Source organism: Podarcis muralis, chromosome 16 (genome assembly GCF_964188315.1).
Source record: "Podarcis muralis chromosome 16, rPodMur119.hap1.1, whole genome shotgun sequence".
NCBI lineage: Eukaryota > Metazoa > Chordata > Lepidosauria > Squamata > Lacertidae > Podarcis > Podarcis muralis.
The window spans coordinates 33,321,670-33,344,130 of record NC_135670.1 but is presented as its reverse complement, the minus strand read 5'-3'; the positions used below and the strand labels follow the sequence as shown (position 1 = coordinate 33,344,130).

The following is a 22,461-nucleotide window of genomic DNA, read 5'->3' as shown; positions in this document are numbered from 1 at the left end:
GTATTTACGTTGCTGGTTGTTGTTATAGCCTGTGAAAACAAAGGATTTTGCAGCACTTCTGTACCTAAAAGCTGTTTTGTTTTGTTTTTTTAATTACAAAAAAAAATCTCCAATGCTATAACCCTTAAAAAGCGGACTGAATCTAACAGCTTGCACAACCCAACCTTATTGATTGCAGCCTCCGCAGCCGTCTCCTCCGCAGCTCCACAGTTTCAGACAACTCAGTCTTCCATCAGTGCTCCTCCAAGACAGCAGCCAGCAGTGACCTTCACAGCAGCAACTAGCCCGGCCAATCCTGCGAAACTGCGGGGTCAGACCACTGTGCAGGCCTTACAGCTAGGCCAGGCCCAGCCACAGGCCCCCCCGCACACCATCCAACAGAGTGTGCTGCCTCAGAGGCTGGTATTGACCTCTCAGGCTCAGGCACGGTTGCCTAGTAAGTGCCCCAACTCCCCACCCCACCCCACCTCCCCTCTACAGGTTTCTCCCACTTTTTTATTTTTATTTTGTTTCCAAAGCTTCCCTGAGGTTAAGTTATTAGGCACCCTAAAAAAAATGTGTACAGAATGATTTTGTTGTGGTGGCTTGTTTTGTGGTTTTTTTTGTTTTGGTTTTTTTAAACACAACTCCCCACCCCTCACTCTGAGTAGCCTTGCTCACTGTTTTCCACTGCTTATATGACCACGGAGAAAGGTCCCAAATTTGGATGAGAAAAAAATAATAATAGAAGAAAAAAAATTGCTGTGGACATAACATTAGCGGTGTCAACTTAATCTCTTCATTTCTGCATGTTTCCTTCGCTGGCCAGACTTCTTTTGGACCCGGAAACAACTTCTACTCCCCCTGCCTTTTTTCTTTCCTGCAAAGCTCTCCTCTTCCTAATTTGACTCTCTCTTCTTTCTTTTTCCCCCTTTTTTCCTTTTTGAAAACACTAACTTCATCCTGCTAAGAAGGCCTCTCGACTTCCTTGGAGGCGAAAACTGCAGCTGTTAGGTGGAATGGGGAGGGGAACAGTTCAGATTGTATGCGCACTGCCTACAAGCATGTCTAGAGATTATTGAGCACTGATATACTAATGTTTTCATCCCTGGGGGAATAAACTGCCTTTGCAAAAGTTCAAAGATCCATGGTGACTCGGATCCAGAAATTCAGGTGAAATTCTTATTTGGAGCTTTCTCAGTGCATTGAAGCACAGAGAGCTATGCTTTCAGATTTTAAAAACCTGTTGCGAATATTTTTCCAGTTGACCTAAATTATTTTATGATTGGTGTTATCATTACTTTAAATCTGTTCTGAGACACCCTAATCACCTGTTAAAAAACCCCCAACAACCATACCTTAACAATGCAGTTTTTTGAATTAAGTAGATTGTGGAACCGATGTGAAACAAACTTAGCACATTTTGAAAATGCATTATAAAATGCTTTCAGTGGAAGTTCTACCACAGGCACAATAATGATTTTATTATTCTTGATTTGTTACCTTCCTGTTTGTTTGTTTCTATCAAAAAGGCTTACAGGAAACAAAATTGCTTCAGCCAAGTCAGTAAACACTGACACAGTCCTGCCGAAATTCTTGGCGTCCCCTGAATGCGTTTTGCTTTTGAAAAGGCAGTGGAGTCCCGCTTAATGACTTTCTACTCTCTGGTTTACAAAGTGTCACATGAGTTTTTTCAGGTTGCTGTTGTTTCCTGCAAAAATGGAAGGGTAACTTCTACACACCGCAACCCCCTGTGTTGTTCTACATTAAAACAAAACAAAAGAAACCTATTTGTTCACCCCCTGTATGCAAGCAGTACCTGTGGAACTTTTATATGACACTTTCCCCCCTCTGCACTGTGTATAATTCTGCATGGGAGCAGCTTCAGCATCAGTTTTACTAACTGGAGTGAGGACAAAGACTGTTTGGAAGGCAGCCCCTCCCCTTAATGTGTGGTTCTGTTCCTCCCCCTCCTCCAGGTGGCGAAGTGGTAAAGATAGCCCAGTTGGCATCCATTGCAGGAGCACAGGGCAGAATTGCTCAGCCAGAGACTCCTGTGACGCTGCAGTTTCAGGGGAATAAATTTACTTTATCCCACAGTCAGCTTCGCCAGCTCACTGCAGGACAGCCTTTGCAGCTGCAAGGTATTGTACAAACTTAATCTCAAAAGAGCACATCTCTCTCTCCCTTTCCAAATGCGCACACTCTCATACACACAATATATCCACGTTGGGTTCTGACGGCTTGCACCATCTCTGTCCATTCCCTATGCCGTCTGGGGCTGTTGGGAATTGGAGTCCAGAACTTCTGAAAGAGCCACAGCTTACCCTTCCATGGGCTAAGAAAAGGAGTTGGATTTTTTTCCTCTGGGGGGAGAAGGAGAGAGTCATGTGGCATTGTCACTCTTATTACCTGCATTTTAAGGATAGCTCAAGAGACGTTGAAGGTTTAGGCTTGCCTGCTTTCGGGATGCATGGTGTAAAAAGAAAAGCGGTGGCTGGTTTTTCCTTGTTAATTTTTGAATCATTTTATGACCTCTTATGTTTAAATTTCTACCAATGCAGGCAGCGTTCTACAAATTGTGTCAGCTCCTGGGCAGCAGTACTTGCGGCCTCAGGGCCCGGTAGTCATGCAGACAGTGTCTCCGGCGGGGACTGTTCAAAACGCTCTGAACGCTTTGGGAAACCAGCATCCAGCTGGCTTGCCAGCTCCAGCAGTAGCGCAGCAAGGTAGGGGCTCTTTCCTGCATGTCTATCTCTGGGACGTTTTAAGAAGCAGATTTTTAAAACCATATGGGGATTTTCTGGCCTTTCTGCCTTCCTATGTTCCCTCCCCCTCCCCATCCCATAAGTAAATAGGGGAAATGATTTCAATTGGATGAAGCAGATGCGATTACTTCCCCAGCCCTAGACTTGCATCTGCAGCTTGCAGGGCTCTCAACTGGAGCGGTTTCTCTGCGACCAGCTTTTTACATCCCTTATTAGCACTCCCACACCCCAAAATTCAGGAAATAGCTCTTCCTCTCTGCACCCTTGCCCCTTTCTCCCTCATTGGTGTCTCCTGCAAGCTGAATACCACCTCCCCCAGGTAATCATTTGCCCCCACCACAGAAGCTGTGTTTGGACATCGCCATAAACTATGGTTTATTCACAACAGGAGTGGTCCCCCAAGGGATGGTACAAATAAAATAAAATTGCATGCTAGAAATGCAGTGGGCTGGCAGAGGAGAAGTAGAGTATTCTGCACCTCTTACAGCAGCTCATTTAGTTTCCTACACCAGGTGTGCTGCAGGAGCAGACTTTATCTTCTCCCCAACACAGCGTCTAAATGTAGTACGCTAGCTATCAGTAGAAGAGTCACAGAATGCTCTGTCCTCCCACCTGCCGACTTGCACGATCTACAATTCCTTGTCCCCTGTGGCAACCAGGCATGTGGTTAAATGCAAGGCTGTCCTTGGGATTGCCTTGGGTGGGGCGTGGCATGTTACCGCTTGTAGTAGCTTGAAGTCCTTTGTAAAGAGTGTATTTGGGATGTATAAACACATGGTTTATCTTTAAGTGTGTGTTCTAGGTAGAACAATGGGTGGTACTAATTTAGCTTCGGGGGACTCGGCGTCATCTTTAAAACCTGGCCTTATTCACGGAGGACACTCACAGGTACTCTTACTGATTTTTTACTGTGTGCGTTCAGTTGTCAGATGAAATAGCTTCCCTTTCAATTCCTTCGAGGACTGAAAAGTGAAAATAAATGAAGTTGCAATATTTAGCTCTTTGATTTTTCCACTTTATTTTGCTTGTCAGCAAAGTTGTATGTTATAGCTTCTACTCCCCAATTGTGGGGTGTGTGTGGATACAGATACAGATGCACTCCTGCAGGTGAATTACTTTTGATATAAGTTAGGGCTTGTAAAGAAGTGAACCCCACCTTTAATTATGTAGAAGCAACTTTTGGCACATTGGAGAGGTTATGAGCATATTTTAAATATGGAGAAGGAAAAAATGAAGCTTGGCTCACTTTCAAAAATCAAATTTAATTTTTGAAAGAGGGACAATGAAAGGTATCCACAGAAATAAGAAAGGGAAGCTATGTATTAAACAAACAAAAAGAAAAAAAGGAAAATAACTTCTGTCTGATTTGGAAGCTGTATAATGTTCAGTATGCAACGAAATACATGATTGTAACTTTTTATACTGTTAGACCATCTGGCTCAATGTTGTCTAGTCTGATTGGCAGCAGTTTTCTGGGGTCTCAGGAAGAGTTCTTGGCCCTTCCCTTTTCCCTGAGACCTTTTTTTTAAGGGAAGGTGCTGGGAAACTGAATCTGGGAGCTTCAGTATGCTATGCATGTGTACCCTCAGCTGCTAAATTTATGCTTAAGCCTAAAATGTAGACTATAACCTTACAGAATTTAATTTAATAGAAGTAGAGCAGAATTTTTTTTGGGGGGGGATTTAATTGATTATTCTGGAACAGAATCTACAGAGGGCTCCAGTAGCGATGCTAGCATATAGCTGTATGAATCAGAACTGTTTTGTTGGAGGTTGTGCCAAAAAAAAAGGGGGGGGGGAGATCCCTTTGCCTTGGGGTACATATGCAGTTGCATTCTTATGCATCTTTGCTTAGAATTAAGACCCATTGAATTCAGTGGAACTTACTCTGGGGCAAGTGATTTTAGGATTGTAGTCAAGTAACAGACTTTGAACTCTTTATAGTTCTGATTTCAAAGCATTCTGCCCATGGTATACACTTTTTCTCGTGGTTTTTTTTCAATTTTTTACTGCAAAGGAGTCGTTTGAGGAAAAAAACAGGATTCTCAAGGAGCGCCTCGACCGGATCTTTTCTTGCAATGAGCGCCGCTGTTCCAGAGCACCAGTGTATGGCCAGGACCTCATGAGAATTTGTTCTCTAGTGGGGGACAGAAAGATGACCCCTCAGTTTTCCGCTGGAGGCAGCAAATGGAGCTGGGCTGGTTTTGCAAACTGTCTCCTCTCGTCGAATCCCTCTTGGGACCACAGTGATCCACTGCAGGGGATGACACGGACACTGGAGCAGCAGCAGGACTCTCTGAGGGATGCTGTTAACAGGTGATCACTGGAATGTTTCCCTTGCTTTTGATCCTGAAGCTGCCGCTGGAGCAGAAGCCTGCCTTCAGCCACCTCTCATGTTCCTCTTCCCCAGCCATGCCACCCCTTTGAAAGAGACTGGAATGAGAATCTAGGCTGCCAGTTCTGTAGTTAACAAGGCCACTATGTAATGATTAATACATCCAAAGTACTTAGCCACGTGTCTGCTTTTTGTTTCCCAGGCTGCTCTGCGTGCTGCCATCTGCAGTGGCTGCTCCTCCATCTTTGTATATAGCAAGGCTTCCTCCTTTGTACAGCCATAGAATGAAACTACTCAGGCACCGTCTGAAAGACGCGGCCTCACCTTACTTGAGTCAGCTGCAGCAACTCACCACCCCACAATTGCTTCAGTTTCCTGATCTCCGACTTGTTCAGTACGATGCAGGTAGAGGAGAACCTTTTTCTATTTTCTTTTCTTTTTTCCCCCTTTTGGCTGGATTGTGTAGAACCTGGAATCAGGCAAATGTCCTGTGGGAAGGCTTCACACTTTCTTATTTTCCAAAATTTAGGCAAGCTGGAAGCCCTGGCGGTCTTGCTTCAGAAGTTGAAGTCGGAAGGACGCCGGGTGCTGATCTTGTCCCAGATGATCCTCATGCTAGACATCTTGGAGCTCTTCTTGAATTTCCATTTCTTCACCTACGTGAGGATTGATGAGTGTGCTAATCAGGAAGAGCGGCAGGTAAACTTTACTTGGAGCAATCCCTCCATCTCATTCTTTATACGAGGGGTGACTAACCTGGTGCCCAACGGATGCTGCTTGACTCCAACTTCCAGCCAGCATAGTGAATGGGCAGGGGCAATGGGAGTTAAGTGGGTTAAGTCCATCCCCACTTGCCCAAGAGAGACAATGAATCATGAGCTTTAGTATCTATCCCGCTCCGTGGTAGCTCCTCATCGGTTTAATGCTTTACCTTGCCCAGTAAAGAGCACTTCACTCCTTCTCTAAATACCATATATTTTGCTCCATAAGACTCACTTTTTCCCTCCAGAAAGTAAGGGGAAATGTGTGTGCGCCTTATGGAGCGAATTCAGGCTGCACAGCTATCCCAGAAGCCAGAACAGCAAGAGGGATTGCTGCTTTCACTGTGCAGCGATCCCTCTTGCTGTTCTGGCTTCTGAGATTCAGAATATTTTTTTTCTTGTTTTCCTCCTCCTCCATAAACTAGATGCGTCTTGTGGTCTGGTGCGTCTTATAGAGCGAAAAATACCGTAGTTTGCTATCACTTTTGATTTCTTCCTTGCTTCTGATTCTCAGTCTCTGTCTCTGTTTGTTGTTCATTTGTTCTCAAAAGCTACTTGGTGGTTCTGGGTACTTCATCACTTTTCCCACAGGGAAGAGGGGATCCTCGGATGGTTTGCCCCTCCCACTTGTTCCACTTGGCAGGTCCTATGTTCAGTGTACTTACTGTACATCCACATGGGAGGGAAACCTCTCTTCAGTTCCTTCCTGTCTGGCTCCCTGTGCAGGCCGGGTAAAAGGGATCTCTGTACATTCAGCAACCGGGGAGAGGCCTGGTTGTTTTTTGGATCCCGAACACCACATCCAATCAGATAGGGTGGCCCAGCACTTGATCCCTTGTGTGACAAAGGTGTCTGCTCTGAGAATAAGTAATGTGATACTTGTCATCTCAACAGTGAGTGCTAAATGCCTTATGGTCTGTGATGCTTTTCCTCCCCACCCCTCTTTTCTGATCAAGGAACTGATGAAGACTTTCAACAGAGACAAGCGCATCTTCTGTGCAATTCTTTCTTCACACAGCCGCTCCACGGGTGTCAACCTTGTGGAGGCTGACACCGTTGTGTTTTATGACAACGATTTAAATCCAGTGATGGATGCTAAGGCTCAGGAATGGTGTGACAGAATTGGCAGATGCAAAGACATCCATATCTACAGGTGATGCTTGCAAAGTAGCTGTTCTGCAAATAGAAAATGGTTCCTCTAGTGAGATTGGCAACATGCAGCCTTGCCCATGGTAGGAGGCACAACAGAGGCTATTTGTTCTCCGGAGATTCCTGATTCCATAACTTCATCATGTCATCTAAAGAGGGCAGGCGTTGCCCATATTTTGTGATAATCTTAACAGATTTGCACACACCATCACTTGGGAGTTCTAAGTAAGGAAGGAAGCAGTGCATTTTTGAAAGATTAGTCTGGCATATTGATTCAATATGGCATCAGTTTGTATTCAAACATAGAAGAGAACCTGCTTCTTGATCCCAATAATCATGATGCAAAATTTGGTTGTGAAGGGTGTCCATAGTGAACAAAGAACTTTTCAAAATATGTAGTAGATAAATGATTATGTCCTAGAGCAGTCAACTTTGCTCTGCTAACATGCCCAGCAATAAAACATTGCCTAAAAACCATTTTCTGATCTTGACTACTCAGTAAATTTAGTCCTGGCTATTCTCATTTTGCTCTCAGCTTTAAGGTTTTGGTACATCTCCTTGGTTTCTTCTCTAGGCTTGTCAGTGGAAATTCAGTAGAAGAGAAGCTCTTAAAAAATGGCACTAAGGATTTGATCCGAGAAGTAGCAGCTCAGGGAAACGACTATTCTATGGCCTTTTTAACACAGGTATATATATATTTAATAAGTATAATAATTTTATTAAGAAACCTTCCTTGATTCCCCAGATACCGTATTTTTTGCACCATAACACTAATTTTTTTCCTCCTAAAAAGTAAGGGGAAATGTCTGTGCGTGTTATGGAGGGAATGCCTACGGGTGGCATGCCTACGGATTTTCCTCCTCTAAAAACTACGTGCGTGTTATGGTCGGGTGCGTGTTATAGAGCGAAAAATACGGTACTTTATACCCTTTGTTTCAAAGCATCGGCTCCTGAGCCTTTATTGTTGTCTTGAGACACAACTAGCAGGACTTCTAATTGGCTTTCATCATGGAGGTTATTTAGGATTGGGCTGCTCCAACTTGGCTTTGAAAGGTGGGAGGACTATGCAAATGTATTGGTGCTTGGCCCCTCCCAGTAGGAGGAGCCTCCTAGTCCTGCCAGCTTCAAAGCCACTGGGACTTCATAGCAGATTTGCTGGAGGGTGTTGATCATGGTTTCTGAATGGCTACAGCTTTTCTTCTACTCTCCACCCACATAGTTTAACCATAAGAAAGGAAATGGAGAAAAAGATGCACTTATTAGTTTGACCTCACTGAGGAGAGTTTCTGCTCATTGTGTCTTTTGTGAATCTGAGAAAATGCTGAGGGTACTTCGCACAGTGCATCATTAGCTAGGGTGTCTCGGTGGTGTCAGGTTTCAGACCCAGCCTCTCTGATCCCCTCTGAACTGGTTTCCCAAATCCTGGCCAGTAGTAGCATCTGTATTTTGTTAATGAATGAAGAAGGAGTAGGTGTGTCAATTTTAATTTATTTTTGGCCTCAAATCCCTCCCCTTCAAAGGGAACTGTTAATGGAGTGCTGTGGGGTGAGGAGACGTTCCTTTTGTTCCTCCTTCAGATAGAAGTCTGGCCCTGAGATACATAAATTGACACTTTTCCAGGAGCTTGATATGAGACATATTTCCCCTCCTTCCACAGCAAACGATTCAGGAACTCTTTGAGGTTCATTCTCCAATGGAGGACTCTGGCTTCCGCGTGAAGGCTGAAGAATTTGTGATGCTTACACAGGAGCCCTCCCCGGCTGAAACCATATCTCCTAAAGTTGCAAGACCTTTTATAGAGGTAATTAAGCACAAACAGAAATAAAAGAGGATATATAACTGTGTGGCAGAACTGTTTTGATTGCCTTTTGGGACTTTCCAAGTGCTCCCTTCAGAATAATCATGTCGTCTTCTTTTTTTAATCTTCTGAATCATTTCTTTTAAAGGTTTCTTGAAAGCTTATAAACTATTCATGTAGGTAATACACTACTTCCCCTGAGAGCTATTTAAGCCTTTTAATAATACATGCATTCTCTCCTCCTCTTTCTCTGGGTGCAGTATTTTAGCACGTTTAGGAGATGAATAGGGTGAAGTATTTGCATGATGCAAATGTTTGCTGGTTCTGCACAACATTAAGGTTGCCTGCAACTATTTTGACAGAAACCCAACATGGGATGTACTGGTTAAACCACAGGGGGGCTATCTGCAACTTGGCTGCATTTTATGCAGCCTCCTGCACCTCCTGAAGCTGCCCCATTCTCCCATCCCATCAGAGTTCCTCCCTCCCTGATTTTCCATGCCTCTTTGATGTCTCCCCCCTTATATAGTTTGAGAACAACTGCATGCCATAGTATTTTATTAAATAAAAGCATACAGCCATTGATAACCGCCACCATCATCATTTAGCTGTTGATCTCCTTCTATACAATCGTCTTAAAGCAACGTACAATAACAACTGCAGGAACCAGTTGAAAGCTTAGAGACAGCAGATGCATTTAAGATAAAACTAAAACCCTATGGAATAGATACTCACAGCAAGGACTCATTTATCCAGCTGGGAAAGCCTGTGGGAACAAAAATGTCTTCCAGTTGTTTCCAGAAAGCCCAGATAGTGGGTGCCTGTTATATCTTGATATGGATTCTATGGATCAGGGGCAGCAGCAACACTAAAAACCCTGCTTTAGTTACTGCAAAGTGGGCTTCCTAGATTTTTCTAGTTGCGTTTTGGGATTTTTATAAATGATATATTTTTTTAATGGGGCTTAGTTTTGAGTAGACCTGCATCGTATTAGGGGTCTGAGGGAGCCACGGTGAAGACTGAAATGGATTATCCTGGATTAATTAGTCCAGCTCCAGACAGATTACTCTCAAGGGAATGCAGCCCTTGACTCAGGTGGAGTTGGGGAGGTTGTATGCCCTTTAGTCAAAGCATCACATTTCCCCCAAATTCCTAATTATTACTGCAAAATCTAGAAGGCCCTTTCCATGCAATATGCTAAGAATACTTCCAAAATAACCCAAGTGAATAGTTCACTCTTCAACAAACAAGTGCCCTGCACATATCTACCTTGAGAGCCCATGTGGCACAGTGGTTAAGTGTTGGACCAGAATGCTGGAGACTTGGGTTCAGATTCTTCCTGAGCCTTGAGACTTGCTAAGTGACACTGGACCAGTCAATCTCTCTCACCCCACCTATCTCACAGGTAAAGTGAATAGGAGATTTCCATTGCTCCGAGTTCCAGGCTGAACAATCTCTTGCAACTTCCTTACCTATGAATAGCAGTAGAAATTGCCTTAATTTGCTCAGTTTATTTAACTGATAAAAATTTGGTTTTCTTATCAGAATAACTTTTTTAAAAATGTGATGGATGTCCCGCTACATTTATACAAAAAAGCACCTTTTGTGTGTTTTAAAAAGGCTCTCAAAAGTACGGAGCGAGAAGAGGAGGAGGAGTTGAACACATGCATTCAGGTCTCAAAGACTGAATCAGCTTTGGAACCTCTCATTTCTGAAATCGGCAAGTCCCAGTATCTTGATGAGCCTTCTCAGCTGCAGGAGTTGGTTGCTGTTGTGGATCAGGTACACTTGCTTTACATTAACAGTTGAAGGTATCTTTAGAACATTGCAAACCAACCTTCCACAATGTGGCGCTTCCCAGGTATAGTTCACTCCCAGGTCCCATCAGCATGGCTAGTGGTCAAGTGTAGTGGGATCCAATAGCATCTAGAAGGTACTAGGTTGGGGAAGGCTTGTTGTGTTGTTTAGTCGTTTAGTCGTGTCCGACTCTTCATGACCCCATGGACCAGATCACGCCAGGGTAAGGCTAGTGTAGATGAAATCAGTTAGATGGATCAATAACTTTGACTGTGTACGCAGTAGCTTCCTGTGGAAAATGCCAACTGTACCTAAGTTGTCTGAATCGCTTTAGAACATTATTATAGCTGTTAGTTAATTCAGGGAAATGACAGCTAATTTGATGAATCATTTCCCAAATGAGCAGAAGCAACCGTTTTGAAGCAGGAAGCACACTTTTGTTTGTGAGATACACATTTGTCTCTAATGCCAGTGTGGTGTAGTGGTTAAGAGCAGTAGACTCGTAATCTGGGGAACCGGGTTCGGGTCTCCACTCCTCCACATGCAGCTGCTGGGTGACCTTGGGCTAGTCACACTTCTCTGAAGTCTGTCAGCCTCACTCACCTCACAGAGTGTTTGTTGTGGGGGAGGAAGGGAAAGGAGAATGTTAGCCGCTTTGAGACTCCTTCGGGTAGTGATAAAGCAGGATATCAAATCCAAACTCTTCTTCTAAAAACAAGAACAATCTTAGAAAAGCCTTCTGCCCTGGACAAGAGAGAAGGAGGAGAGGTTCATTTTCTAAGATGATTCTTGCCATGTTCTTTTTTTTTTTTTACAAACACATCTGTTAAAAATAATGCACTTAAATTTGTTGGCTGGTTAATTGGACGTGCTTATTGCATTTATGGTTTGGTAGTCCCTGGAAGAAGCACTGACGTACTCTTTGTCAGATAATTACTTCTTTGTATCTTCTCTCAGCTCACCCCAATTGAAAAGTACGCTTTGAATTACCTAGAGCTCTTCCATGTTTCCACTGATGATAGTGAACTGAAGGAAAATGAGGTATGGCATGTATATGAAGTTACTGCTACAGCAGTAACCTTTTGTGGGGGGTTGGGGGTGCATGCCCTTGGTGTGTGTGGCCAGACATACCGCGCTCCCCATCCAGGCAAGCAAGAGGTCTTACCACAGTTCAAAGACACATTACAGCCTGGTAGGAGGACGGCCACTGAGGGATCTGGCCTGAGCAGATTCCTAAGGGCAGATAAAGTACTGTGGGAGGGATTCCTCTGCTCTTACAGTATTATGCAGCAAAGTATCTGTTAAGGACTTCATGTGAACGAAAGCAAAATCTGCAGAAGATGCTTAGCAGACCCAGGATTTTTTAAAAAAAAAAAAGTCGTGGGAGAGTGACATTTTATTTCTGTAGCCCATGAAAGCTTATGCCATGGTACATCTTGTGGCACCTAGACCAATATATATAAACACACACACACACACACACACACACACACACTGTATATAAATATAATGGTTATTTCCTCCCTGGAAATCATTGCCTCTGAAATAATTAGCTCAGGGCAAACTTGCGGGATCTACTTCGTTGGACTTTATTGTAGCAGAACCTGGAGATCCACCAACTGGCTCTTGATGTAACAGCCATGCACTTAGAATTAAAGGATTCTGAGCCCACAAGATTGTTTTGAATACCAGAACGGAGCTCTCGGTCTTTCCACGCAAAAATCCCCTCCTAATTACTTCAGCCTAGTATAATTTAGATTGCAGGGAGGTTATTTTGTTGCTGCTATTGTTAAATAGTATTTGGGGTCAGAGATCCTTATCGGTCTACTGCAAGTCACCCAGAAATTTATACCTTCTGCTGATTCCTGAGTTAGTTTTGTAATTGATATTAATACATTAAGTTTTTCTTTTAAATATATATATAAATATATATCTTACCTAGATGGAAGTAAGAACTGCCAAAAAGGTGTGGGAAAATCATCACCTGAAGTCGCTGAAAGAACAAGAGGAGAAAATGCTTTTGGATGGGGAAGAGGAGGAACTGCTCACCTACACTCGGGAAGATGCATATAACAAAGTAATTCACCTGCCAGCTTTTATGCAGTTCTTAAAACATTTGAGGGAAAACTGCAGGAAAACAACACTTATGTCCCTTCATCTCCAACAGAGTGCCAGCCTAGCTCTCCTCCAGGATACTAGAAGCTATAAGAACCTCAAGCAGGGCAGTCCATCTCTTCCACTCTAGAGTTTTTCCATTTTTCTAATATTTCACTGGGTACTGATCCTTAGTTTTCATTGGGCTTTTTTAACTTAAGGGGGATATTACCTCCCCTTAGCTTTTTCTTTTTTTAAAAAAGGTATCCACTGTTAATCCTAGATGCATTGAAATTAATGGACCAAAGGTAGATACATTATTTCATTGAGTATACTCTTAAGTAGGACCACCATGGGGAGAAAACCCATAATGAATTGTGCTTCTTATAGACTCTTGTAGAGTTGGAAGGCATTCCGAGGGTCGTCTAGTCCAACCGACTGCAATGCAGGAATCTCAACTAAATCATACATGACAGGTGCCCCCCCCCCAACCTCTGCTTAAAAACCTCCAAGGAAGGAAAGCACACCACCCTTTGTGGAAGTCTCTTCCACTGTTGAACAGCTCTTACTATCAGAAAGTCCTTCCTGATGTATAGTCGGAATCTCCTTTCTTGTAATTTGAACCCATCGGTTTGGGTCCTAGCCTCTGGAGCAAGAATAAACAAGCTTGCTCCATCCTCCATGTTACAGCCCTTTAGATATTTGAAGACAGCTATTTCGTCCTCTGGTTTCATCAGAACTAAATGTGTCTCTCTTTCCACCCCTTCCCGCTCCAGGAATATATTTATGAAGGCCCAGATGGACAAACTGAAATAATGCCGGTAAGTCTGTATTGATTTTATTACCTCTTCAGCGTGGGGGTGGATGTGGGGCGGAGGCGAGGAAAACGCATACACACACGCTGTATGCAGAGGGGCAGTGTGCTCTTGAGTACCAGTTCCTGGAAACTGCAGGAGGAGAGATCGCTATTGCACTCATGGTCCTGCTTGCAGGCTTCCCACAGGTAGCTTGTTGGCCACTGTGAGAACAGGATGCTGGACTACGATACGATACAATACAATACAATAATCTTTATTGTCATTGTCCCATACAGAACAACGAAATTGAAAAAATCTACACCAGACATTCAAAAACCAACAAGCCTGCTATCCTAGCTGTCCCAGCCTGGTTAACCCCCTAAAAACTCTGATACCCCATAATGGAATACAATATACTCCCACAAAGACTACCTTACACTTCGTTTAAAACCAAAATTGCATTTGGATAGAAACTGTTTCTCAGGCGGCTAGTCCTAGTCTTTATAACCCTGTACCTTCTTCCAGAAGGCAGAAGCTGAAAGAGATCATTTCCGGGGTGTGTACTATCCTGCACTATCTCTGCAGCTTTCTTATGGCACCTGGAAGCATAGATTTGATCCAAGGTGGGAAGAGTGCACCCAATTATTCTCTCTAGATGGGCCATTGGCCTGATCCAGCAGGCCCTTCTTATGTTAGTACAGTCATACCTCTGCTTACGTATCCCTCTGGTTACGTAAACTTCGGGATGCGAACGCGGCAAACCTGGAAGTATTTTTCCAGGTTTTGCTGCGTGCACATGCGCAGAAGCGCTAAACTTTGCTGCATGCATGCACAGAAGTGGTCCCCCGGGTTGCGAAAACCTTGGGATGCGGCCGGACCTCCAGAACGGATCCCGTTTGCAACTGGAGGTACCACCATACACACTCTTTCTCTTTGTCTTCCACGCGCACGCACACCCTCTGCTTATTGAAGAACACAAAGCGAGGTAACTCTCTTCTAATGCTTTGTACAGCTCTGGACTCCCCCAACCCCACCTCAGGATGACAACGACATCTATATCGACTCTGTCATGTGCCTGATGTACGAGAGCACCCCGATCCCAGAATCCAAACTGCCCCCCGTGTATGTCAGGAAGGAGCGTAAGCGCCACAAAACGGATCCATCCGGTAAACATTGGGTTTTTATGTAGGATATGCATTGTCGGACACCTCCCGCCGTTGCTTCTGTGGGTGTGGAACTCCTTTGTTGCAGGAAGCCCAAGCTGAGAAGGTTGCTGTTATGGCTAAGGGACCTGTCATAGGCTTTCCAAGGATTATTTGAAACCGGCTGAGCCCATATGGGAAGTGGGGTTGTGCTGTTGTCAGGCCCAGTAGGAGGAGGCTCCTCAGGCAATTAGGTTGTGGGAGAGTGCTGGTGGTCAGTCCGAGGCAAGAGGCAGGCATGGATCAAATTCTGAGCTTTCCAAGATAGGCAAGAGATAAAATCATAGCATGTGCTTTTCAGAAATTCCCGGTTCAACCTGTGGCATCTCCAGTTTGTTTGTTTTCTTTAAAATAAGGTATGAAGTAGCTGATAATGCAGAAGACCTGTCTTTGCGTAAGACGCTGAAGAGCTGCTGCCAGTCAACAGACCAGGGATAGCCAGTGTGGTACTCTCTGGATATTTGTTGGACTACATCTCCCATCCTCCCTGACCATAGGCTGTGCTGGCTGAGTCTGATGGGAACAACATCTGGAGTACACCACATTGGCTACCCCTGCAGTAGACAACTTTGGGCCTGGTGGAGAAACAGTCTGACCTCATACAAGTTTCTTACCCGGAAGTGCCAGGGCAGAGGCAGGGAGTGTAAACCAAGGCAGACAGGAGGTGGTGTTAACAAAAGCCAGCAGTATAAGGGGATGGAGAAGGAGAGGTTAGGTTTTCTGAAATGAACAGGTGGCTCAGGTTGAGGAGTCTGAGGCCCTCCAGATGTTGGTGACCTTCAGCTCCTGTCAGCCCCAGACAGCATAGCTCAGTGGTCAGAGATGATGAGAAATGAAGTTCAACCCGAAGAGCCCCAGGTTCCCCATCTCTCGGCTAGAGCTTTTGCGGGGGATGTTCAAGGATTGCCTGTTATGGTCAGCTGACAAGGTGCTCAGGCAGGTGATGACACTTCTGGTACTGCAGCCTAGGGGGGCACCTACGAAGCACAGAGCTCAGTCTGCCAGGTTTGTGGATGATACAGCACATGGGTGGCAGAGGTGCTAAAGCATTAGCGCCTACTGGCTGGTTGCAGTGGCACAAGTGCTCTTTGCCCCTCATTTGTCTTATGGCTGTGGGTCTCTCCCTGCCCTCCATATTGGGACAACTAGTACCTGCCCAGATCACTGAATTTATGACGGTATTAGGGATTTTTTTTTTATTCCCCAGCAAACAGCTCAAAACCTCCCTGATCTGCCAGAGTACCATAGGCGTTGGGGTGGATCAAAGCTTATTATGCCTGTGGCCTTTGAGAGCTTTGGAAACCCTTTCATAACTTTTAACATCCTTGTGTAGTTTGTATGTTCATTGCCCCTTCCCAATCCCCCCCCCCCCCACCAACTGCTTCACTGAGCCCAGCATCCCTCTTCCCAGCTGCAGGAAGGAAGAAGAAGCAGCGCCACGGGGAGACGGTTATCCCTCCCCGGTCACTCTTTGACCGAGCCACTCTGGGGATGCTGAAAATGAAGCGGGAAGGCAAAGAGCAGAAGAAGAACATCCTTCTGAAGCAGCAGACCCAGTTTGCAAAGCCGCTCCCTACGCTTGTGAAGCCGGCTGCAGAGGCGGGCCAAGACAATCCCGAGTGGCTCATCAGCGAGGACTGGGCGCTCCTCCAGGTGAGATGGCGTCTGCAACACTGGGTTCGCCGCAGATGCAAGAAGTCTTTGGGTTACACTCACCTCTGGCTGTACTCCGAACAGACCCATTGAAAGTGATGGGCATAACCAGCGTAGCCCTGTTGATTTTCAGTGAGTCTGCTCTGAGTAGAATTTAGTTGGCTAGAACTCCATTGCTGAATAGCTAAATGTGCGTTTCTCCCAGTTTGTCACCATCTGGCGGTCCTGGGTGCTTGATGCTTTCCCCCTCCATCCACTAGGTGCCAGGTAAGTTCCAAGAAAGGCTTGGCCAGAACTGGGCTCACTTCCTGGTCCTCCACCTGCCTCTGCAGCGTACAGACATAAGGTCTGGCGGGGTGTGCGCGTGCTGCTTATGTTTATTTATTGAGTCCCCTGTGCCCCCTCCCAATAAGAGTATTCCCAGGGTGGTAGACATTGCTACATGAAGTCATTTAAAAGGCAAAGACAACAGAATAAACCACTGCAAGAACAGGTGGATTTGGTTGCAGCATAAACCAGCATCCTTGGAAGTTTTAAAAGCCTTTGAAAATAATAATTTAAAAAGTTCAACACTTTCATTTGATTGCCTTTCTTGGAATGTCTAAAACTACAACCGTTAGCCACTATTTTTCTTTATTTTCTGTGCAGCTACTAAGCTCTGTATTCCTTGTATGGGTATGTTTCTTACTTGAAATTAAAAATGAGTTTAAAAGCTTAAACGTAATAATTTGTTGAGTGGGATGCCAGGTAACCCTCCCAGGTGGGGGTATTCCGTAGGCAGAGCTCCCCATCTTACCCCGCTTACCAAAGATACTCAGAGGTGTGTGTGTGTCCAAAGACGACCTTATATTGTATAGGTTGATTCATCTGGCATGTGTTGTGCCTTTTGGGATCCCGCTTGGTGGACATAATGGCCAACCAGTATCGAGCCAGTTTTGCTTCAACCACAGTGGTGACCTAAACTATTACCTGTAAAGTAAACGGAAGACACCTGCTAATTTTGGAGAAAGTTAAGGAGGCACCATTGGGGTGTTGACTAAACCTACCCCAATGCCCCAGTTAATATGGAGGAGTCAAGTTTTCGCAGTTGTGTTGATTTTGTTTTGCAAAACCGCAGCCCCACTCTGCATACCCCATTCCTTCATTTATATAGTCCTCACTCGCCACAATGGCTATCTTCTGCTTTTGCTGTCAGAGGCAGTGCGCCTCTGATTATCATTTGCTGGGGGGGGGGGTCAAAGGGAGAGTGCTGTTGTGCTCATGCTCGTAGGCTTCCCATGGGCACAGAATAGGATGCCGGACTAGATGAGCCTTCAGCCTAACCGGGCTACACAGGGCTCTTACGTTCAGTTTTGTGCTGATAAAGTGTCATAAAATATTGAGTTCAGCTTAATGTGCAAAATACTAACCTGTAACATATTTTATTAAGCAAGTGGGACCCGCAACAAAGTCTTGCAGCGTGGGGTGCTCTTGTTCAATTACCCCAGAAAGCAGTTCTGTCTCTCTGGTTACTTCATTCCATTCCCCTTCTCCCGTCCTGTTTTCTGGGTCCTCCACTCCAAAGATACTCTACATTCTGTGGCCACCTACCATGTGTAGTCCTGTTTTGTCACACACACACACACACACACACACACCTCAGGTTTGTGTTTTTTAAAATTTCTGTTGTACTGCTGCAAACCTTGTGTTCCTCCCAAGTGCCTCCTCTTAGGGAACCAGAACCGGACCACCCACACATCAGAATCAGCACTCACTCCCCAGATATCACTAGTGAAGAGGATAGCAATAGAGTCTTACTTCCTGTCTGTCCTCCCCCTTCTTTGCAGGCGGTCAAACAGTTGCTGGAGCTGCCTCTCAACCTTGCAGTCGTGTCCCCGGCTCACACGCCCAACTGGGATCTCGTCAGCGACGTAGTGAACTCCTGCAGCCGAGTTTACCGCTCCCCGAAACAGTGTCGCAACCGCTACGAAAACGTCGTCATTCCAAGAGAAGAAGGGAAGGTGGGTGTAAGCTGAAGTAGGCAACTTTCTTGCACACTCTTTAGGGAGTCAGAAGCATAAGCAAATCCATATGAAATTTGTAAAGAGAGGACCCGTACTTGTGATACTTTTCTCTTTTGGATCGTTTTATGTGGCACTCTTTTCCCTCCCTTTTTTTGTATTAGAAAATAAAATAAAATTCGGCAATGTGCTATAGAGTTCTTGCAACAGCCCTGTGAGATAGGCCAGCATTTTGCCCGTTTTACCAATGGGGAGTTGAGACTGAGACATAGTGGCTTGTCCAAGGCCTCCCGGCATGCGTTCCCCCTCCCCCTCTTTTTTTTTTTGGGTTGATCAGGGTAATGACCTCTGATCTCCTGGGCCTTAAGCCTCACCCTCTGTCCACTTGTACCACACTGGCTCTTATAGAGACTTTCTATTTATGTCACTAATCTAAATCCAAACCCATCGCAGAAAGTCAAACTTTGCTTCTTATTTTACAGCTTATGTATGAAGCGAACCCTAAGAAGAAGACAAAAAGCATTTATAAGGTGTGCACTTACAAATTGTTGTTCCAATTCAGACAGTCTGGTATCTTAAGCATCAGCAGAGGTGGACACAAGATGAAGTAGGAGATCCATATTTGAGTCCTGATTTGAACGCTCAATCAGCCATTCAAAGCCTTCCCATCTATTTCGCGTTGACGCAATAGATTGTGGCACCTTTGTCTCAAAGATGTGATTCGAAGAGTGATTTCTCACACTTTAGCCAGCTTGAATTAAAAAATAAAAAAGTGTTTTGTCCACCTCCCAGAAATGCCACCTCATTCCGCATGATTATTATAATTAGTACCTTTTTTTTTTGGTTTTTTGTTTTGAAAAAAAATATGTTTTGTTACTAGCTTTTTTTTACTTTTCATTTTGAAATCTGATTGCTTTGCAGACATTTAATGAATTAATCCCTGCAACGCCCCATCAGGTAATGTATCACCCCCAACTTAACAGCTGCAGAAGCGTAGTTGTAAATTAGTTGTAGTAGGGTTAGAGGTGATAGCAGCAAATATAAACAGCTTTCTGGAAACCAGACCGCAAAGGGGCAAAGTTGGGTACCATGGAGAAAGAGCTTTTGGCCTCAAGTTACAGTTCCTGCTAAACTACTACTTCTGACCAAGATAATCAAATTTAGGGAAATATTTGGGATGTTGCCGATTCACATGGCATTTGTCGGGAGACCAGTATTCCAGTGAGTGTGTGAGAGAATGCACATGTGCATGTTTTTATGTGCACCTGGTGAAGGAGTACCTGAGGAAGTAGCATCACTGAAGTCAAGCAGGTGTGCACCAGATCAGTGGCTCAGCTATTTCAGACCTCTGAAGTCCCCAAGCATGCTGCTCTGTGCTTTCCACAGAAGAGCAGGGTTAAGTAAGTACAGGAAGCAAATTAGTGCTAGCAAGTCCATCTGGCAGTGTGTGGCCGATATGGTCTGATGTGACGGTATGGCTGGTTAGGCAGAGTAACTTCCCTAAGCTCTCTGGCCCACTGACTTGACTGCTCTGACGTCTTAGGAGCCCTGGGTAGGTGAGCTCCAGGGCGGAGTGGGGGGACCAAAATGGGGAACGAGCCATTTTGTAAAAACAAAACCCAGCGCCAAAACAAAACCTTTGGCACTTAATCAAAGAAAGGGAGTTGTGGGGCACCCAGCCAATCTGCTTATCAGTGGTGCAGTTTGACAGGTCAGGCCACGTTCCCTGTTTCTGGTCCCAGTCAGCCCAAAGTTCCTAACTGCCCCATGGAATAGGGCGGTCGATAATGAGAATTATTCAGCTGCTCAGCCTTAATCTTCTGGCAAGCGGGAGAGGCTTGTGGTGGGATTGGGGAAGAGTGAGGGTGGGCTGGAGGAGACGGAAAGAGGAGAGTAATAAGAAAGGGGGTGGAGATGACACAGAATCGTTTTGGAGTGTGGGGATAAGAAGTCAGTTGTTTCAGGTTTGTGTACACTTCAGAAATACTACCCACAAGGACCTCCCAAGTGTTCCTAGTTCTCCAGTCTCCATTTTCATGATTATATAAAATGGGAAATTAATCTGGTATTATTTTTCTTTCCCTACATTTCTGACACTTGAATTGGCAGCTTACAAACTTGGTACCGATGCAATATTTGGCATAACCTATTAGTCATGGTTATAAGAGGGAAAGCAAGCCACATATCCCCCTTTGCCTCCTGCCCATCTCTTACACATGCTCTCTCTTCCTTTTCTGTTTCACGGCTGTTTATAGAGCAGGTTTATCTCTGCAATGATGACAGCGCTAACCATGGTTGGCTTTAACCAGAGTTTGCAAGCCTCCTTCAATCTCTGTATACAAAGCTAGCTTGAAGCCAGTCATGTTGAGCAATAATACAGATATTCATTTGTTCATTCATTAAATACATCTGTACAGTGCCTTTAATTCAGTAGATTCCCAATAAATCCAGGAACCATCTACCCACACCGTGGTTTGCTCTGAAAAGCAAAGGAAGAGGGACAAACGTGAGAAATGGAACATTCAGATCCATGGATCACCCTGCTATTGGGATTAAGCTCTAGTAGTTTCTAATCGTAGTTTGTGCTTTACTTGTTTCTTAGTATTTGTATACTTAGTATACAGTAAGCCTGCAACTTACGCATTTAACTTGTGCGCATTCAACTTCATGTGCTTGGCAAAATAAAACAAATTAAAATGGGGGCAGAAAGGGAGCGGATGTTGGGGGGGGGGGGAGAGACTTTGGCAGTCCAAAGTCATTGAATCAAATGCGATTTTGGCTTTAGGGGCAGTCCCCAGAACAGGACCCCTACATAAGTTGCAAGCTTACTGTACCGGATCTCTTACGTAGGTAGGAATACAGGCAGAATCATTACAGAGTCTTGTTTTGCGCCTTGTAAAACTTTGTTGTTGTTTGTTCATATTTAGACAAAGAATAGCCGACCACTTCGAACAAATCAGCTCTATGCCCAAGATGAGGGCTCCACGCACACCCAGCTTTACACTAATCATTTTGAGATTATGAAAATCATTGCTGGGAAGAGAAGCCCACCGATCAAACCCTTGTAAGTTCATAGGGAAGAGGTTCCTCTTGCAACCACTGCAGTAAAACTATTCTATCCGAAAGCCATTTGCTATGCAAGTCCATTGCAACAAAAACAACAGAGGCTTGTGACACATTGCAAGTGGCTTTTTATGGCATAGCCTTTTTCTGGACCCTAGTCCCGTTCGTCAGGTGCATGAAGTGCTATCCTTGAGTTAACAGGTGTTGAATCGGGTGGATGTGAATTGATAGCAATGCCATGAGAAAAAAAAACTTCATCCAGTGATTATTCCATATTTAATTTGGTTAGTTCAGAAGACAGCTGTTGATAGCACAAACGTCGTGGCATTGGGTAGCCAATTAACACATGTAATTGACAAAAATCCCATGTGTTTTCATATTGTCTCCAATGGCAGTTCTTCATATACAGTGTATTGATTGTAAACAGAATAGAAATCTGAAGTCCACTATATAATTCTTCCTTGGGGTTCTTTGCCAAATGCAAATATGTTGTGTTTTCTTAAGGTCAAAAAGTGTTCTGGTGGATCTGTCAGTGCATGTGTTGGTGCCATGACTTTAGAATATACAGCACGGCTCCTCTCTTCAGGAGTATTCTCTCTCCCCTCCCCTCCTCGGCCACCTTCAAATAAAGGGGCATCTTGGAAATGTGTTTCTTTGACAACAAATGTCCTCTTGGGTTGTATTTCAGGCTTGGTATGAACCCTTTCCAGAAGAATCCAAAACACACTTCAGTACTTGCAGAAAGGTAAGAAGCTTCAGGTGGGAGGGAGGGGTGTGACAGGGCAAGATTAGCACCCGCCCCCCCCCCTTCTTTCTCCAAGCACTTTAAGCAAAGAACAGGGAAAGGATGGAGTTGATCAGGGGTCAGCAAACTTTTCCAGCAGGGGGCCGGTCCACTGTCCCTCAGACCTTGTGGGGGGGCCGGACTATATTTTTAAATAAATAAATAAATAAATAAATAAATAACGAACAAATTCCTTTGCCCCACAAATAACCCAGAGGTGCATTTTAAATAAAAGCACACATTCTACTCATGCAAAAACACCAGGCAGGCCCCACAAATCAC

General features: G+C 44.6%; 1 protein-coding gene across 26 annotated transcripts in view; it reads left to right on the top strand.

Annotated features, from left to right (window-relative positions):
* EP400 (E1A binding protein p400) overlaps nt 1-22,461 on the top strand; it is a 72,334-nt gene that overhangs the window by 35,905 nt on the left and 13,968 nt on the right. For 12 of the 26 annotated variants that reach the window (XM_077920299.1, XM_077920296.1, XM_077920295.1 and 9 more), the window contains 21 exons: nt 179-436; nt 1,959-2,123; nt 2,544-2,708; nt 3,538-3,635; nt 4,764-5,062; nt 5,284-5,486; nt 5,611-5,780; nt 6,799-6,995; nt 7,566-7,677; nt 8,649-8,792; nt 10,410-10,571; nt 11,544-11,627; nt 12,529-12,663; nt 13,457-13,501; nt 14,490-14,643; nt 16,091-16,332; nt 18,159-18,332; nt 18,815-18,862; nt 19,254-19,289; nt 21,260-21,396; nt 22,084-22,140. In XM_077920299.1, coding sequence (XP_077776425.1) covers nt 179-436; nt 1,959-2,123; nt 2,544-2,708; nt 3,538-3,635; nt 4,764-5,062; nt 5,284-5,486; nt 5,611-5,780; nt 6,799-6,995; nt 7,566-7,677; nt 8,649-8,792; nt 10,410-10,571; nt 11,544-11,627; nt 12,529-12,663; nt 13,457-13,501; nt 14,490-14,643; nt 16,091-16,332; nt 18,159-18,332; nt 18,815-18,862; nt 19,254-19,289; nt 21,260-21,396; nt 22,084-22,140 — 3,085 coding nt within the window. The remainder of the gene's footprint in view (nt 1-178; nt 437-1,958; nt 2,124-2,543; nt 2,709-3,537; nt 3,636-4,763; nt 5,063-5,283; nt 5,487-5,610; nt 5,781-6,798; nt 6,996-7,565; nt 7,678-8,648; nt 8,793-10,409; nt 10,572-11,543; nt 11,628-12,528; nt 12,664-13,456; nt 13,502-14,489; nt 14,644-16,090; nt 16,333-18,158; nt 18,333-18,814; nt 18,863-19,253; nt 19,290-21,259; nt 21,397-22,083; nt 22,141-22,461) is intronic. The other 14 variants (XM_077920303.1, XM_077920298.1, XM_077920304.1 and 11 more) reach the window with 8 other exon arrangements.